This window comes from Zingiber officinale, chromosome 9B (assembly GCF_018446385.1).
Source record: "Zingiber officinale cultivar Zhangliang chromosome 9B, Zo_v1.1, whole genome shotgun sequence".
Taxonomy (NCBI): Eukaryota; Viridiplantae; Streptophyta; class Magnoliopsida; order Zingiberales; family Zingiberaceae; genus Zingiber; species Zingiber officinale.
This window is the reverse complement of record NC_056003.1, coordinates 113,453,853-113,472,279: the sequence shown is the minus strand read 5'-3', so window position 1 is coordinate 113,472,279 and position 18,427 is coordinate 113,453,853. Positions and strand designations below refer to the sequence as shown.

Here is an 18,427-nt window from a genome sequence, read left to right as displayed (position 1 = left end):
AATGTAGGTTTTTAAAATCCAATGAAATCTTTTGATCAAAACTCATCGATGTATTTACATACTTCAACAAAATAGTGTGATTGTTAGAAACAATGACATGCAAATCAATATAAGATCAAGAATGTAAGTTAACATGTGAAAGACAGCCTAAACATGTGCAATGTATGTGGATTACATTAGAAATTGGATGCATACTTTTGGAGAGGATCGAGATCCAGTGGTTGAAGCACTTTCTTGTGCCATTCTAAAATACGAGTACAGTTTACAATAGAAAAGAGAGGAGGGAGATGACTAGTGTAAGGCCACAGGATGATATGACCAAACTAAACCCTAAACTCAAATGAGAGAGGGAAAACTAATGAATAAGTCAATTCCAGGTGTAAGATTTTGGCTTATGAGATTTTGGATGACACTGAGAAAAAGAAGAAATTTGCTTTTAGCGAGTTGAGAGAGAAGAGATTTACTTTTCCTGATCTGAGAGAGAGATCAAAGTTACATGCATCCGAACCAAAGAAATATTTTTTTCTTTTCTTGTTTTTTGTAATATAACTCAGATGTTTTGGAAAAATGTAAATAAAGTAAACGGTTAAGGGGAGGGTAAAATGAAAATGAGATGTATCTAACGAAGAATGAAATTTATGTGCACTTTTTGAGCAATCAAAAACTTTAGAGGTATCCTTTGGAAACTTACCGTTAATAAATATTTTTCAATTTAATCATTTCTCAAATGTTTATGTCTATTTATTCAATAATTTAAGATGATATTCAAACAGGAAAAAGATTATTAAAAGAGTGTTATTAAAATGAGAAAGAAAAAACGATTGAAAAAATTATTATTGTAAGTGCATTTCGTATCTGGATTTTAGTTTAAATTAATAGAAGTTTCGAGAGATTATATTGCTTGAATATTCATCCCGACCGTTGGTCCAACCAAACCGCGCTTTACATCATCCCGTTGAGATTTACAGGCCACTTCCGCCCACATTTTATTCTCACCCCTCTTTTTCGACTCGCATCACGTCCAAATAGGGCTGTAAATGAACCAAGCGTTCGTGAACAAGCTTGGTGTTCGACTTGGTAAGAGTTTATTTATGTTCGTTCAATATACACAAGATTGATTAAACAAACAAGCTTGAATAGCTCGTTAAGCTAAACAAACAAGCTTGAACACATATGTGTTCAGCTCGTTAACGTTCGTGAACAACGTTCGTGAACAATGTTCGTGAACAATGTTCGTGAACAATGTTCACGAACCATATTCATTAATAAAACTCTTTTCAATATGCTAAATAAATAATAAAATAAAATAAATAAATAAATAAATTTAAATTTCCAAGCTCAATAACCAATCAAATAACTAAAAGTTTCAAACAATCAAACAAGCTTGAATTGAAAGCTCGATAACATCTAAACGAACCAAGCTCGAACCAAGCTTGAATTGAGAGTTTGATAACATCTAAACGAATCAAGCTCAAGTCAAGCTTCAAACAAGCTCAAGCTCATAAAAAATAAACCAAGCCAAGCTTGAACACTCATTTCAAAAGCTTGGTTCATTTTAAGCTCGGCTCGGCTCGGCTCGATTACCTTATCAAATAAGCTTGAACATCCCAAAGCTTGGCTCGGCTCGGTTCGTTTACAGCCCTAGCGCCCAAAGCCCGAACGAGAGAAAGAGCGATTATGAGGTCGGTGGCTGCGGTATTTCTTTCCAGGAGGAGGTTCGCTAACTTCATTCGCGTTCGCCCGAACAGAAGAAACAGCCTCCGCTGCTTCTCGTGCTCCTCCGATGCCGTCGATGCGAGGAAGGACGGCGGCGGGGAGGTGCCCCACTTACCCGTGCTTATCGTCGGCGCTGGCCCTGTCGGGCTCGTTCTCTCTATCCTGCTCGCCAAATTGGGTATGCGCCTATTCACATGTTTCAATATTTCTCTCCTTTCTCTCTCCGGGTATTAGAAAATGCATTTGACAGAAAGGTGCAGATCGGTAATTGAGGAGTCATTTAGTTGGTTTTCACGGTAACTATGATCCATAGCTAGGATATCTTGTGTTTTGATTCGCTCGGGTTCAGCGAGATTGAAAGAGACTCCAATCGACAACACAAGACGTGTATTATAACTATTTGACTATATTTTTTTTAAGGGCACATGATAATCGCACTTTTTTTACATTTCTGCATCAGTCTCTTCTTGCCGTTATCAGTCTGTCTGCTTTAACATTTTCCACAATAAGTTGGTTTATTATTACATTAGCTACTGGTTTATACATATTCCAAAAGCAAATGAACAATTTTTAAGTTAAGAAACTTTGTAGTATTAATGTCACATGCTCGAACATTTCCACCATAAGCACCACTGAGCTTCCTGCAATGTTTTCAACGGGTCTCACAGAAATGCCACTGCATAGCATGACTACTCCTACCATGATTTTGGAGATGTTCTATTATCTGCCTGGACATCTATAGAAAGTACCATGAAAAGCCTATTTTGAACTTCAGAATGTGTTTTACTATTTCTTACCCAAATGACACAACTAAGTGCTACTGCCATGTAATTGTCTAATACATCTAAAAAGTTCCTCCACGGTTCCAAGGCCAATTGATTGCTGTTAGATTCTTATTTGACTGGCCTCTTGACTGGACAATATGTAGAGGTTTGTTGTATTTTTTGTCCATTAAAATTGGATAATCATGCTTCTTAGTTTTTGATTCCTTTTTTTTTGGGGTAAAAAATGGAACTTAGCCCATTTCTATAAACTAAATCTGGTTTATGAGTCTTGCTAAATTTCACAAAAAGTACTAAAATACATTTCTAATAGTAGATGATAAAAATGTTGGGAAGCCTTAGTAAGAGTTTCTTTAAGTGCATTTAATGTTTAGAGAACATCCTGGTTTACAGGAGAATATCTGTCATCATGTTTCATTCTCAAGTATCTTGTTGCCAAGGTTTATCAATTGTGCCCTTCTTAATTTTTGAAAGATGTGTTAGTTTGGTTATGCATCAGCCAACGATTTGTGCAGAAAGAATTAATATGATAATTATGTAAGATCCTAGAAATAATGCTTCGAATGTAATGTACTTTGCATTGCTGATTTAGATGTGGAGAAAAACTTAATTTTTTACCTAACAATGTTGACTTATCTCACATTATCCAATACATCTTAATACAAGGAACAAAGGACATGAATATTCATTCACTGCATAGTTCGTGATCAATATTTTAACTTACAGATATATCTCCTGTACAATCCCTAAAGTAAATAGAAATATGTGATACACCTCTTGGTTGATTTAACAATGCATTCAACAAGAACCAAAATTGATCAAGTCATCTGGCATGTGCATTTCCTTTCTTATGCACTATGATTTGCTATTTTGGAAGTAACTTAAGACTTTTGCATTTTGACCATATTCACACAGTGTTGTGGTAGTTTTTCTAGACTATACTTTTGCAGACTAAGAATTTAACTAAAATGAGAATATGCATATTTCCTTATCATTTTGCATGAAAGGTTCTTTAAGATTGTTTCTCTCCAATTTGTAGGTGTCAAATGCTCAATTCTGGAGAAAAATGTGGCTTTTTCTCAACATCCACAGGCTCACTTCATTAACAATAGGACCATGGAGGTTTCAAAATTGTATCATTTCTAATGCATAGAATATTTTTTAAATATGTTAGTGATATTTGGTTATAGGGTTTCTCATTTTAGGTACTATGTCGGAAGATAAGAGTAACAAACCAGTGTGTCCATAAAAACATCAATTTCTGATTCTTCTCTTTGTAACTTGCAAATATTGAGTTTTTAATATCATGATGCTTAATTCGTGGTAATTAATTCTCCTCACAGGTGTTCCGGAAGCTAGATGGTCTGACAGAGGAAATCCAGAATTTGCAGCCACCTGTAGATTTGTGGAGGAAATTCATATACTGCACTTCTTTATCTGGTTTAGTTCTTGGATCCGTGGATCACATGAAGTCTCAAGGTTACAAATAGTATCTATCTTTTCACTCAATTGCTCATATCAGTCTTGCTCGTTAACTTTGTGGAAGTTATTCTTTACTATATTTCTTACAGATGTGGACATGGAACTTAGCCCTGTTTGTGTTGCACACTTTTCTCAGTACAAATTGATGAAATTGCTACTAACAAAGCTTGAAAATCTTAACTTCTCTGTTTGCTATCCCAATTCATCTAGAAGCTCAACCTGGGATAGGAAAATTTTGATGAGCCACGAGTGCATCTCTATCCACCCTACACAAGATGGTGTAAAGGTCGGAAGTTCCTTTTGCAAGGAAGGGAAGATAGAAGAAAGATTTTTTCACTGCAGCATCCTTGTTGGGTCTGATGGTGCTAGAAGTACAGTTCGAAAGCTGGTTGGCATTGATATGAAGGGTGAAAGAAACTTGCAGAACCTTGTTAGTGTGCATTTTTTAAGCAGAGATCTTGGGCAATACCTGCTTCACGAAAGGCCTGGAATGCTCTTCTTTATCTTTAATCCTGATGCTATTGGGGTACTTGTTGCACATGATCTGAACCAGGGAGAGTTTGTTCTCCAGGTAAAACAGTCAGCAATCAAAATGATTTTCAGCAATTTGATTGATTTTTTCATTGATTTATTGCTGAAAGTTCCTTGATTTATGCGTTGATCAATATGCATCATTTGCTTGTGATATGTTAGGGACCTCTGTGTAAATAGGAGATCTAGTAGGGTGTAAAAATTGTAAAGTTGCTATAATGAATATGGATAGAGGCAGAGGGACTACCTAGAGACTCAAATTTTTTCCCAATAATCGTAATCTGATGGAGATTATCTATTGAATGTTTTCCGCTTATGATGAAGCTCTAAGTTCTTTCTTTACAATCTTTCAGGTACCGTATTATTCTCCTCAGCAAAAAGTTGAGGACTTTAACCTTAAGGTAATTATTGAGTGATTTTGTTACTGTATCCATTTAATTTCATATATTCTTGACAAACAGACTCTGGATTGTTGTGCTCATGATTTCATAATGTACCATATGAATATGAAATTCAGGTCTATTTCAGTGTCTTCCCTGCTCAGTAATATATATGTGATTGTTCTCTTCACTCATTTACCAACATAATGTTCTATTCGTATATTGAGTTTATCAGGCACATGTGAAAGATATTTATGAGTTGAATGTGTTTGTGCTTACAATAAGCTGAGGCATTTAGTTCTTAATCTTATGGCCTTTAAGGTTGCGATTACTATTCAAGTTTAAGACGCAATCTAAAAGTTGTTTTGGTGATTTTAATTTAATGGTAAACTTGAAATGATAAACAAAGAAAACAAAACTTAATTTCATTTACAAGTTCAATTTATCAATCCATAGTGCCATAACATTCATCTTCAGAGCAAGCTTTATTATGATTGTTACCTTACACACCATGTTTTTGTTTTGTAATTTCAGTAAGAACCTGGTCATACAGAAAATTTCTCTTTGGTAACTGATTTCTGGTATTTGTTCTCTTAACCTTGGTCATAATGACTTATTACTCTTTGTTTTCAAGAAATTTAGAGGCTGTTTTTCCTTGACCATTAATCAGTTAATATTAAACTGTGATTTGCAATTTCTTGGAGAGTGCTTATCCAATTTAATAGGCTAATAACTATCCTGTCTCATGGATCTCGTATCTTCCAGTTTTTATGCAATTAACCTATAAGACATAATAGTTCTTTGGTAACATTTTGCACCGTCAAGTTTTTTTCCCCCTACTTTTCAAGATGTTTAATCTAATCCAGGTGTGTGAGCAAATAATTCTCAAGCTGGTTGGTAGGGAGCTTTCTGATTTGCAAGTATTGGATATAAAACCATGGGCCATGCATGCAGAAGTAGCTGAGAAGTATGTTTCATTTGGCGGCCGAGTTGTACTTGTTGGTGATGCTGCTCATCGTTTTCCACCAGCTGGTGGCTTTGGTAACTTGCATGAAAATCTGTCCTATGAATCTGATTGTGCAGTACCTCCTTGCACTCATGAACTATATATATATATAGTCTTGATACCATACTTACCTTATGGTACTCACCTTGTGAGCACCATGTGTATTTTTTTAAAAAAAAAATTCTTTAGTTTTAATACTATAACCCAAATCCTAAATTCTAAACCCTAAGCTCTAAAAAAATAAAGGAAAAAAAATATACTTGGTGCTCATAAGGTAAGTAGGGTAACATTCTTGTATATATATTAGCTTTGTATGTTTGCTCGATGACTTTCTATTTTCTTCAGAATGTTTAGATCTTAAACATTCTTTCTATTAGCAACCCTGTATAGCTATCTCCGTTAAGATTGTTTGTCTTTATGGGTCAAGAGTTTTTAAGTTAATCTTTTCCTTGTCCAAATCTTTCTAGAATATTTTTTGGATCATTCTGAAAACAGAAGTAACTATTAAATGAATAAGCAGTTGACTATGTTGATCTAGAACCAGATGGCTTAGTTCCTTGTTTAGAAGAATTTGGAATTGATAGGTTATAATTGTTTTCTTGTGATTGACAGCAACATCATAGTTCACGATCATTCTTTGAGTTGACTTGTTACCTTGTTTTTTTTTAATGTTCCCATCCTACTTTTCAATGATTGAAATACCGTTATGTGTTTGGTAGCATAGAGGGTTTTACCATTCCACCACGGGAGCGAAACCGACACAACATGTGTGACAATTTCACGTGCATCATGCAACTGAAAGGGGAGGCGGCGAGGAAACAATCGGAGGAGTCCCGGCTGGAGGCGTCATAGGACGCCTCCGACACCGCTAGACCCACACGATGCCCACGGTTCAGGGACGATTGAAAAATCAAAAATTAGGTTTAATATTTAATTAATTCAAACAATTCCCAATTTAAATGTGATAATTCGAATATGTTTTTATAAATCCTAATTAAATTATCCAAAAAATATTTTTTAAATATATTTAAAATTTTAAAAAATTAATAAATTTTATTAATTGATATTCTGAAAATTCTTTTTTTTACTGTTTCAAATTTTATTTAAAAATTTTAATAAATCAGATTTATATTCTTTTTTTATTTTTTAAATATATTTTACTGTTTACTGTTTAATTGATATTCTGTATTTTTTTACTATTTTAAATATATATTATTTAAATAAATAAATAGTTAATTTATATAATTTTTATATATAAAGTAGTATCTTTGTGTTAATTTATATACTTATTATAGATTGTTTTTCTTTAACAATATTAAGTTGTTCAATAATTGAGAACTTATATAAAAATAATATACAACTTATTTTTAAATTATACACAATAAACATATTTATCTAATAATTACTATATATATATATATATATATATATAAACCGTATCAGTACGGCACGATATGATACTGAAATCGTATCATTCCGGTCTGGAATCAAAATCTCGGCACACGTTGAGATAGTACGGCACGATATGATACTGAAATCGTATCATTCCGGTCTGGAATCAAAATCTCGGCACACGTTGAGATTTTAAACCTTGCTACTTTTAATACGTCGATAGTTTCTCTTCCCTATTTGTTTCTTCAACAATTATGTAATTACATTATTTTATGTTATAATTTATTTTGGTATAAATTGAGAAGGATAAAAATGCAAAAAGAATTTCAACTATAGATATCTGATCCTAATAAATACTTAATGACATAATATCCTATTGAGACTAACTATATACCTAATACCCATATAATGATCGACTAGCACTCCCTTTCAGTCAATGCATCAATATTGATTATGTTCAACTTGTTACATGAAATATAAAAAGTTAACAAATTGAAAAATAGTACATTGAAGATGATGTGGAAATTGCCACTTTGCATGCATGAATGACACTTTCGAGTGAAGTTTACACTTTTGAATGAAGCTGACTGAAAATGTTAAATCTTCTTGAATATAATCATCATAATTCCTTTAAAATGAAAATATCTAAGTTTGCAAAGAAAGTGACAAGTTGTGCAGGATTGAAAAAAAAATGATAGAAGATGAGAAAATCAACAATAACTTTGGATAACAGGGAGAAAAGGTAGAGCGAAGATGTGGTTACATTCTCATATCTACTTGAGAAAGGAGGATACTTGAAGTGATATAGAGAATAGTTTATCTTTTTGGATCAAACTAACCGAGAAATTGATAAAAGCAATGCAAAACATGGGAATATACTTTTTTTCCTTGTAAATGATGACTACTAAACTAGAAAAGAAACTATATTTTTTCATGGATGATGATTAAACTAAACATGAAACATTATAATGTTATATACTTTTTTGGTTTGATGAATAATGTTATCATGTGGAAAGTTGTGAAAAAACTAATCAAATGCAAGGAATTTAAAATTACCAATCGAATAAACAAAATAATTTTTAAAAAGAGGAAATGTGATTATACCAAGATAATGTAAGTTTCGTCAATGTTGAAGTTGCCATGAGGTTCGTGTTGGCTTTAGTTGAGGAGATCCCTTCTTCAAACAACCTTTTTTTTCCTTCTCTTTTCAATATCTGCTTTTTTCTATTATTTACCCCTCTCTCTCTCTCTCTCTCTCTCTCTCTCTTTTATTTTTTTTGTTTGTCATGGTTTGCTACAATAACAACAATTTTTTAGAAAGGACTGAAATATAAATGCTAAAACTCTTTGGAACAAAGTGCAAAATATAAAAATGAGGTTAAGTGATGACCAACTTAGGCAAAGGGTGTGCAGGGAGCGCTGATTTTGGTTGAGGGTGTAGTGATTGCATTGCACCAATTAGGTAGTTTAGCAAAGCAGGATGGGGAGTTTTGTTGTATAGTATAGGATTGAAAAAAGGGGGTTTGGGATCTAGAAAAGAGAAGTATAGATTTGTGTTGGGACGTTGGATATTCTGTTCGTGGGGGTTGACAAATGAAGTGATCATTGAATCTGTTGTCACTTGGTGGTAGCAAAGCTGCTTATCATGGCTAAGGGGAATAACGGATGGATAGGTTAGCTATGGCTTATAAACACACATTTCACTTCTTCTCATGTGAAGCTTCTTTGCTCCAAGTGATGAGAAAACAAGCTGGACGAAGTCACAGTAAGCAGCTGGAGAGGGCGGCTGGGATGAATGGCGAATGTGCAAGATGGGTAGTGTTGGCATTGTTGTTGCTGGAGCAAGCAAATGACAGTAGTAGGAAGTGGTACTCACTCTGGATATAGGCATGTGAACAACAATGGGATTTAATGAAGGGAGGAGGCTTCAAGTAGGGATGGCTCATGAACAGGATCTAGAGGTGGTGACGAAGGTGAGAGGACCCTTCAAGTAGTGATGACTTAGAACACAATTTGGAGGCAGTGACGAAGGCAAGGTTAGCAGATCGTCCAAGGGAAGGCAAAGCATCTTTTTGTTGACTATCGTTGTAGCAATAGATTCTTTTTTTAGCATAGTTTTTTTTTTTCTAGTGGGCATATGAATTCATTTTTTTGCCTTTTTTTCCTAATGTGCTCTCTTTTTTTCCCTACAAATGGAAGTGCCTTGTGGCGATCGAAGGAGAGCAATCATGTTTGAGCAAGCTTGAGGATAATGGATAATAGAGGAGGTAACTAGTAGTGAGATCAAACCACCATGTTTTGACTCTAATACCAATTGATGCATAACCAAAATTGAATCATTGAATCACCTAGAAACTAGGACCAAATTGATGAAGTGAAGAGATATTATCTTATGAAGAGAAAATAACCTCACACAAAGATTGAAAAGTGGAACATATGATTAATCAAAAGTTGAATATTATATAAATACAACGCCACTTTTATAGACTTGATCCTAATGAAATGGGAAATAAATACAGAAAATATAACATGTTAAACTCTAATTGGGATTATAATTTTTTTTATTATCCTATAAATAGAAAATGTTGATTCTACTTAGTGGGATAAAGTCTTGATTGTTGTTGTATCCTATAAATAGAAAATATGCTATAAATTTTCAAATGATAAATTGAATCTAGAATTTATTGTAGACTCACTAATCTTGAATAATTCTTGTGCATTATTTGTTTTCTTGTTTGCATTATTACATTTGAGACACAAAATGCTTCCTTGAAAGAGCTATAAAGGAATCATGCACAAAGTTTTTCCATTAGCCAGGAGGTGGGCATGGAGGTGACTTAGTTGTGGTTTTGGAGGCCTTGATAGATAATAGGGTTGATAACATTGTCTTAGTCAATGGTGGGTTAGCACTGAGCTAGGATGAACTACACTTGGTGGTTAAAGAAGAGGAAGTAGTTGGTTGGATCCTACAGGTTGCAACCCCCAACATGGAAACCTCAATTTGTTTGTATCTTTGTCCTCGGAAGGAAAGGACTCATACCTTAACATATGCTAGAGAAGGACATAATTCTCATAGCTGTGGCACAAGATGAATGGGAGGACGTAGAATATCCATGACGGGGCCCAACATGCTGACAATATAGTGGTGGACGAGATCTACTTGAGTGAAATTAACAGGAGATGAAGTTTATCACAAGCAAGGAACTATTAAGGATAGGGATATTGTTGAGGACATCCACGTTGGCACTGAAGGTTCCTATCTCATTGAGAGTGTCCGTGTTGGGTTAACTAAATTTCTTGCTTATTTGATTTCCCGCTGGAACATACTCAAAAAATATGGTTGAAAATCATAGCAAAAAATGATGATAACTCATGAAAGAAGCCCCTAGACAGGCACTTTAACCACCATGCTTAATCTAACATTGGACCTGAATTCACATTCACTATTTAATGCCACACTCATTTTCTTTATATCTGTTCAATTTTTTTTTTTGTTTTCACTTTTAAATCCAATTTGATCTTCAATAGTCATAGTTGTGGCAATGATAATCTTGCAGGAATGAATACAGGTATTCAAGATGCACATAATTTAGCATGGAAAATCAGCTTAATATTAAATTCCATTGCTTCATCTTCTATCATGCAAACTTATGAAACAGAGCGAAGGCCGGTAAATCTTCTTGATTTTATTTATGTGCTTTTTAGACTTCTGTTGATCTATTACGGAAAGGTATTTGATGTCAAAATTTGACTGTTTCAGATTGCCATTTCTAATACAGTATTGAGTGTTCAGAACCTAAAGGCAGCAATGTCTGTTCCGTCTGCTCTTGGCCTTGATCCTACTGTTGCAAATTCAGGTAGCAATTTTCCATGTTGTCTTGTTCATACTGCTTCTATTTTTCCATTATTTTAATTACTATCACTTATTCTTGGCAGTGCATCAAATAATAAACAGCAGTGTTTGTTCTATTCTACCTCAAAGCCTGCAAAAGTTTGCCTTGGAGGGAATTTTTTCTATAGGACGTGCTCAAGTTTCAGAGTTTATTTTGAATGACAACAACCCAATAGGATCATTGCGACTAGCTAGACTTAAGAAAATATTTGATGAGGGACAAAGCCTTCAACTTCAGTTTCCTTTGGAGGATCTTGGTTTTTGGTGAGTGGTACTTGTGCTAACATGTTGGGGTTTCATTGATATTTCATTGGATCACTAGGGCATTGCAAATTACCTCTGGGGTTTTATGTTTGTTGTCCATGGGAATTTTCACCTCATCCACTGTTATAAAAAGAGTATTATGTAGGAAGCAGAATTTTCCCTCTACATGTAGTTCACTTATGCTGATGTGAAAGAATTTGGGTTCTTGGATGCTTTTTTTTTTTTCTTTGGGTTGGTTTTAAAAATATGAGATTAACCATTTTCATCTGTCAGTGTGTGTTCGTTGCACTCATGTGTTTCTTTTCTTTTCTTTTCCCTTACTGTTATTACTATTATAATCTGCATATGTTATAGTTATCAAAAAGGAGCCCTCATCACTGAGGGTGGTGAAGATGTGCTGGAGTCAGTAGCATCTGGTTCCCCTAATCGAGGTTGTGGGGCTTATTTCCCTTCTGCTAAACCAGGGCGTCGTTTGCCTCATATGCCAATTGATGCTCTGAATGGATCTTCCACTAAGGTTTGTCTGTCCTACATTTGCCTTTTGTGATGGCTTTGTTTTATTTTCTCATGTTATTTGCATACTTTAACAGGACGGCTTCTCGACATTGGATTTAATATCTGGAGTTGAATTCATACTCATTATAGCTCCAGTTCAAAGTTCATATACACTCGCACGTTCTTCGATTAAGGTGGCTGAAGAATTTAAATTGCCACTTAAAGTATGCATCATCTGGCCTAAAGGTTCATCCATCCAGAATGTGAACAGCAGTGAGGTTGTATTAGAGCCCTGGAAGAATTTCATTGATGTTGAGGAGGCTACTAGATCTTCAAAATCATGGTGGGAGCTGTGTCAAATGTCATCCAATGGAGTCATTTTAGTAAGACCAGATGAACACATTGCATGGAAAGTAGAATCTAACAGCATGAATGATAGCTATCTGGAGTTGAAAAGAGTGTTTTCTCAGATACTGCAACTCGATGAAGTTGACACTTGAAGAAATCCTTGAGACACTAGGGTGGTGATGCATTATGGGAGCTCCATCCATCACATTTCTTGCTTTTTCTGATGCTTTGCCCATCCGTAAGTGTTGTGGATTATGCTCAAACTCTACAATGGGTTTAAATTAGTCAGTTTTAAAGATTGTACCTTGATGTTTCTTCACTACTCGGCTAATGTTCGGTGGCTAAAGTTCCCACACTAGCCAGGATTGGTAGTTGGGCGTCTCCACAGTAAAATGTTTGTGGAATGTGCAAGGGGCTCATTAATTTATTGAATGCTAGGAGTGTTTTGTGATTTGGTTACGTAACTCTGGCTGATAAACAAATCTCTCATTTTTCAGTGCCTATGCATCATATATTGCTAGAAGTGCCAGATATATTTATGCCAAGCAAGATAGAATACAACAGTTATATCATCATTCCTTGGAAGAAAGCAAAAATGCTTATCTGTTTGATTTTTCTGATACAAAGATGAATGATGTACTCGATACAAGTGTGTTAGTGAAGAGATAATGCCACAGTAGAGATCTTTCTGGTTGTGGGTATGCAATTCTAGCCATTGTTTTCTGATTCTCTGGAATTCTGATATGTGAAGGTTGCTGAAATGGAGTTCCAAGTAACTGCTGCCACTGCTGATTTCCACATAGTGTTATCAGGCAAATTTGAATATTAGCATCATCATGAAAATAAATATTATCCAAAGACCAACACCGTAGTGTTCTGTTCTCACAACCGACGGTGCTAGTTTTTGAATATTAGCATCATCATGAAAATAAATATTATGTATTCTGTTTGGCTTGTTAATAAAGTAATTTTGTGACAAATCAGTATAAATTTAACATTTCATAATAACATATTTGATACTTGATTAACAACATTAATAACACAAACATAATACAATTATTCAATATGGTTATTAACATTGTTATAAATATAGTATATAAATCCTACAGGACTGATGTGACCATAGCTCTGTTGTATCTTGCAAATACAAATATACAAGTAACATAATGATATAGTTTTTGTTTTACAATCCCTACCCAAGTGTTCTTGTTACAACAAGATGGATAATGAAATTGAAATTATTGAGAATTTGTCCCTCAAATTGATATTGATATTGATACATCAATTCTATTTTTTTTTCATGTGTGCTTATTTGTAGTCCATCTTCATATCATATAGTCAGACATCTATATATATTACATCACAAAAAAGCTACAATCATTGCAATAAATAACATGAGAAATTTAGTATTTGAAATTTAATAAAAAAGTATATATTTATCTTGTTTCTCTTTTACTTATCAAGTGTGATATATATTACATCACAAAAAAGCTACAATCATTGCAATAAATAACATGAGAAATTTAGTATTTGAAATTTAATAAAAAAAGTACATATTTATCTTGTTTCTCTTTTACTTATCAAGTGTGATAGATATTCATTTGTTAATGGGGTGGTAATACTTAAAATAAGGATGAATAACAGTAAGTCTCTCATAAGGATATTCTTTTAATTCAAATACTTATACTTATAAGAATGAAATTTAAAAAAATTAACTTAAATTTTAATTTATACTACAATAATAACATAACATGAATATCGTATGCTCAACGCTACTTCAAAATTTAATGCTGAATTACCATTATATGCAAGAGAGTTGTAATGATTAAAAGTCATTTATTTTATGTCGATAGACAACAAGTGAAAATATGCATTATCGGTGGTAATAGATATAAAATATACCTAACCTCTCTCTATCTTCTATATTAGTTTTTAAGATATGTGTCATGGCGGTCTTCCCTAAATATTTAGATGTTTAATAATTATGCAAAGAGATATATAATAACCATTTAATATAATATATTCAATTATTATATATTATCAAATAATTTAAATTTCTTACAATGAAACCGGTTGAATAATATATAAACTTGTTATATGACCTATCAGATGAGGAGGCCCCCTAAATAGAATGACCAATAGGTATTAATTAACTCCCCTATTGTAAAAATAGTATCATTTACACTAGAGAAGAACGAAGTCATAGGTAAATAGAAAGGTGCCTCCTCTTAGACAAATTCTATAGTAGGCTTGCAAAGAAAATCAATTATTTCCACTAAGATGAATAAACATCAGAACCTGTGAATTATTAAATTTGTAATAAATTAAATTAACTATCTAATGAGACGTTAAAGTTATCATACTTTAATTTTTACAATGTATTTAACAAGTAAATCACTTCTTCGTCTTATTTTTTCTTTTTGGGAGTCTTAAATTGTTTCTGGACATACTACCATAAACAAAAAACACATGTAATTAGCGATTGAAATCAAACTACTCAAATTAATTGATATGTAAATACATACTTACAACAATGACTTCCTATCTTATTTTGTTAAGTTTGGCAATTCTAGCTTGTTACCTCCTTCTCAACCTCTTCTTCATAATTACCTTGGGGAATTGATATAAGTATCTCTCTCTTCTTATATATCATCCATATCAAATTTTTTCCCCCTCTCTACAACTACTTCTACTCCTTGTCCTATGATGTTCTCAGAAAGCTCACAGATTTGTATCTTACTTCTCTTCTTATAAGATAAAAGCTCGTGCCATATAGGATTATCAATAGGAGTATCCTTGTAATCATAGGGTGTTCGATCACATCCTCTCCTAGTTTTAGTTATAGAAGCAACTGGTTCAAGATAAGGATCCACTACTGGGTCACTTGGTTTAACCTAGATGCCTTGATTTTCTATTATTTTAAATAATTCTTTCACCATTTCATGTAGCTACATGTTCTCAGTTGTTAGCTGCTTGATTTGATTCTATGAATAATGTAGTTAGGGAATTCAGTATCACTTGCGCATCTGGTTTCTATAACATGTAACGGTGATGTCTCTGTAGGATCGTAAAGTGTTAGAGGGGGTGAATAGGGCGAGTCACTTTTTTACTTTTTCATAAAATCACGAGACAGTAGCGGAAAAGAATTACACAAAAAGAACACGGCTAACATAAGTTTCTTTTACTTGGTTTGGAGCTATCGACGACTCTTACTCCAAGACCCGCACTTATTGGGCAATCCACTATAAGCTTAAATAATTACAATGATATAGAAAATTAAAGTGCAAGTAAGTAAATACAAATATATCAGCGACTTTGTGTTGAAGCTTAGGTGTAGTCATCGAAGTGGCTTTTCAGCATCGTAGAGAGCTTTTCGGAGTAGTGTTTGAGTATGAAAGTTGTAGCAATTAATGCTCTGATGTTGTTGGTCGAAGTTTCTTTTATAGCCCTTTCTGGGTGCCTAGACCACCTCGGGCGCCTCCAATGAGGTCTATTTTATCCTGCTTTGATGCTGAGTTATCCACCCCAGGCGCTTAGACCACCCCCGGGTTCCTGGACCGCTACCATGGTTGCACATCAATGAAGCTCTATCCGGGAAAGTTGATTCAACTCCAAGCACTTGGATCGATACAGGCGCTTGGACCTTGACGTGTGTCGTCCAATCAATGTGTGCCAACTCAATTGCATGTGTGGTTGGGTTTGGCCCCATCTAGGCACCTGGACCCACTTGGGCCGCCTAGACCTCCAGGCGCTTGGACCCTTCCAGGGCCCCTGGATCTCCTTTTTCCAGCCAACTTTCAACTTTGATTTCCTGCACCATAGAGTTAGAAAAACATGCAATAATATGAAAATTAAGTATTAATATTTTGACAGTTTTGGGACTATCCGGTCATGAATTTAGATTTCACTAAAAATCGTAGTCGGACCAACGTCTACTATTCCCTTAATCAGGAACGCGTCATCACTGGATCTCTCTCCTCAATGCTTACCTCCACTTATCCTTTGCAGACTTACTTTACCTTGATCTCTTGACCCACTATGTCTTCCTGTCAGATGCCCCATCTATACTTCAGCTAATTATCTAGTCCTCCCTGACTCGACTGGACTTTTTGCTAGCTATCTAGTCCTCTCTGATTTAGCTGGACTTCCTGCTAATTGTCTGATCCTCCTTGACCCCGACTTGACTTAGGCTGGTGTTTAGTCCCACCAAGTCTTTCAGTCCTGCACACTTGGTAAATAGGTTAAATCACAAGTCTAACTTTAACCTTTGTCATACATCAAAATCTGAGTTTGATTATTAGTACAAACTACACCAACAATCTCTAATATATGTGGAGTATCATCGAGATAATGGAGGTTCTCAACTAATCTATTTTCAGAAAGGGTAAGGACTAGTTGAATTAGAAAAAAAATATATTTACCTTTTCATGTGAGATTTGGTCCAACAAGACCTTCACTTTACTAATATATGAAGGAGTATACGCCCACTTATCTATTCATGCTCCTTTAGTATTATATGATTTTTGGATTGACATGCTCTAAAACTATATCTGCTTCATAATACGAAGTATTACATACATATTAATATCCATATAAAAAATCTAGTTCACTATAAAATAGAAACTTACAACCAAAAGACCATAAATCCCTTTAGGTAAGGAAGGTGGTCGTTTGATATATCTTAATTAATGAGAAAAGATCCCTATAATGGTAGGTAATTGGGGAGCAATAAATTGATGGATGACTTCAACCCAATTTAATCTACCTAGATTGTCAAAATTATTTACAATATCTACCAGCCCTATAGGAATCTTATATATACTAGAAGGAAATAACATATAAACAAATGTATATATAATGTATAATTTATAAGCTACTAAAACATCATCATCTACTTCAACTCTATGGGAATATATTTTAAGCAATTCCTCAATTCCTGATGTAGTAAGTTGTTTTTTATTAGAGAAGTGAGCAAGAAAAAAAAATCATTCGATGCATTAGTTGAGTTCATAGGAACGAAAGCACCTCTGTCTGCAATACCAAACAACAGAGACACATCTCTTCTACTTAAAGCAACTAGGTACTTGAAAATCTAAAATGAATAGTTTTCTAATATGAGATATTATATGCCGATTAAACTTAAAAAATATGAGGTTTCTCTACTTTCAAACCTGAAGATGTACTTAAAAATATAAAGATTTAAGATGTTGAATTCCAACTTTGAAATATTTCACCAATATACCACAAATTTATTGAATATCTTGTATGTTAAAAAATAGCAAAAGAAGACTATTTAATGTTTGCTTTGTGTTAATCATGTAAACGAACGGAACTACGATACTTTCCTTTATTTGTTAGAGTGCCAAAAAAATAATTAAAGTGGCCTAACATACTAGTCCATTCGAGTTTTTGACCAATATCAACTGTATAATTTTTAAAAATATAAATTATTAACATGGAAAAAATTAATTTTCTCATAATCAAGATGCACAAATCGTGTTTATAAGATTTTGGCATTGATAAACCACCATGTCATGTGACTTCTCTATCTTTAGCAATATGGTGGTACTGGTTTTTCATAAACAAAACCACATTTGTCTGATTTCTCTATTTTTAAAATTGGATGGTGTTGGTTTTTAAATAGCAACACCACAGTGGTGCTGAATTTTGAAATCTAACACCATAGTGGTGTTGTTTCTTGAAATTCAAAACCACCTTGTTTTGAATACCTGAGAATTGCTCGTCAAGGTGTTCTTTCAAATCTAGAACCGCCACTACAACAAATCTGGTCTTTCTTAATAGCGGAAAGATAACAATTTTAGGAAAAACTATTATAAATTTAGTAAAAGACAACGGTTTTTGACAAAATCGTTGTCTTTGATACAACAGTTACTCCAAAAGATAATTTTAATAATAGTTGGGACAACGGTATAATGAACCATTGTTAATGAGAATACTTTTACAACACTTGGAACAACAGTACATAAACCGTTGTTATTGTCCTAATAAGACAACGGTTATAAACCAATATCATTGAAATTATAACCGTTGTATTTTTTTTCTGCCTGAAAACTCATGCATGGGAAAATGTAAAAAAATAAAAAATAAAAAACTTTAACCTAGATATATTCTTGCACAA

The 18,427-nt window shown here is 33.9% G+C and overlaps 1 protein-coding gene across 4 annotated transcripts; it reads left to right on the top strand.

Annotated features, from left to right (window-relative positions):
* The first annotated feature begins 1,483 nt into the window (after positions 1-1,483).
* On the top strand, positions 1,484-13,264 carry LOC122024216 (putative polyketide hydroxylase). 4 transcript variants are annotated; one of them, XR_006123372.1, is made up of 12 exons: positions 1,484-1,894; positions 3,538-3,620; positions 3,842-3,977; positions 4,070-4,551; positions 4,865-4,912; positions 5,758-5,932; positions 10,847-10,959; positions 11,050-11,146; positions 11,226-11,445; positions 11,800-11,962; positions 12,036-12,526; positions 12,786-13,264. XR_006123372.1 is itself a non-coding variant. In XM_042582778.1 (11 exons), the coding sequence occupies exons 1-11, from the start codon at positions 1,678-1,680 to the stop codon at positions 12,438-12,440; spliced, it is 2,139 nt and encodes a 712-aa protein (XP_042438712.1). In that variant the 5' UTR covers positions 1,484-1,677; the 3' UTR covers positions 12,441-13,264. The 4 variants fall into 4 exon arrangements, 3 of the variants coding, with proteins under 3 accessions (XP_042438712.1, XP_042438713.1, XP_042438714.1); XM_042582778.1 differs by having other exon boundaries at positions 12,036-13,264; XM_042582779.1 differs by having other exon boundaries at positions 1,640-1,894; positions 3,538-3,631; positions 4,191-4,551; positions 12,036-13,264.
* The last annotated feature ends 5,163 nt before the right edge of the window (positions 13,265-18,427 follow it).

What these genes read in the sequence shown, in the direction of transcription:
- LOC122024216 (XM_042582778.1), top strand. Translation starts at nt 1,678, where the DNA reads ATGAGGTCGGTGGCTGCGGTATTTCTTTCCAGGAGGAGGTTCGCTAAC. An exon ending in TATCCTGCTCGCCAAATTGG is followed by an intron (nt 1,895 to 3,537) that starts GTATGCGCCTAT and finishes TCCAATTTGTAG; the next exon opens with GTGTCAAATGCTCAATTCTG. An exon ending in TCCACCAGCTGGTGGCTTTG is followed by an intron (nt 5,933 to 10,846) that starts GTAACTTGCATG and finishes ATAATCTTGCAG; the next exon opens with GAATGAATACAGGTATTCAA.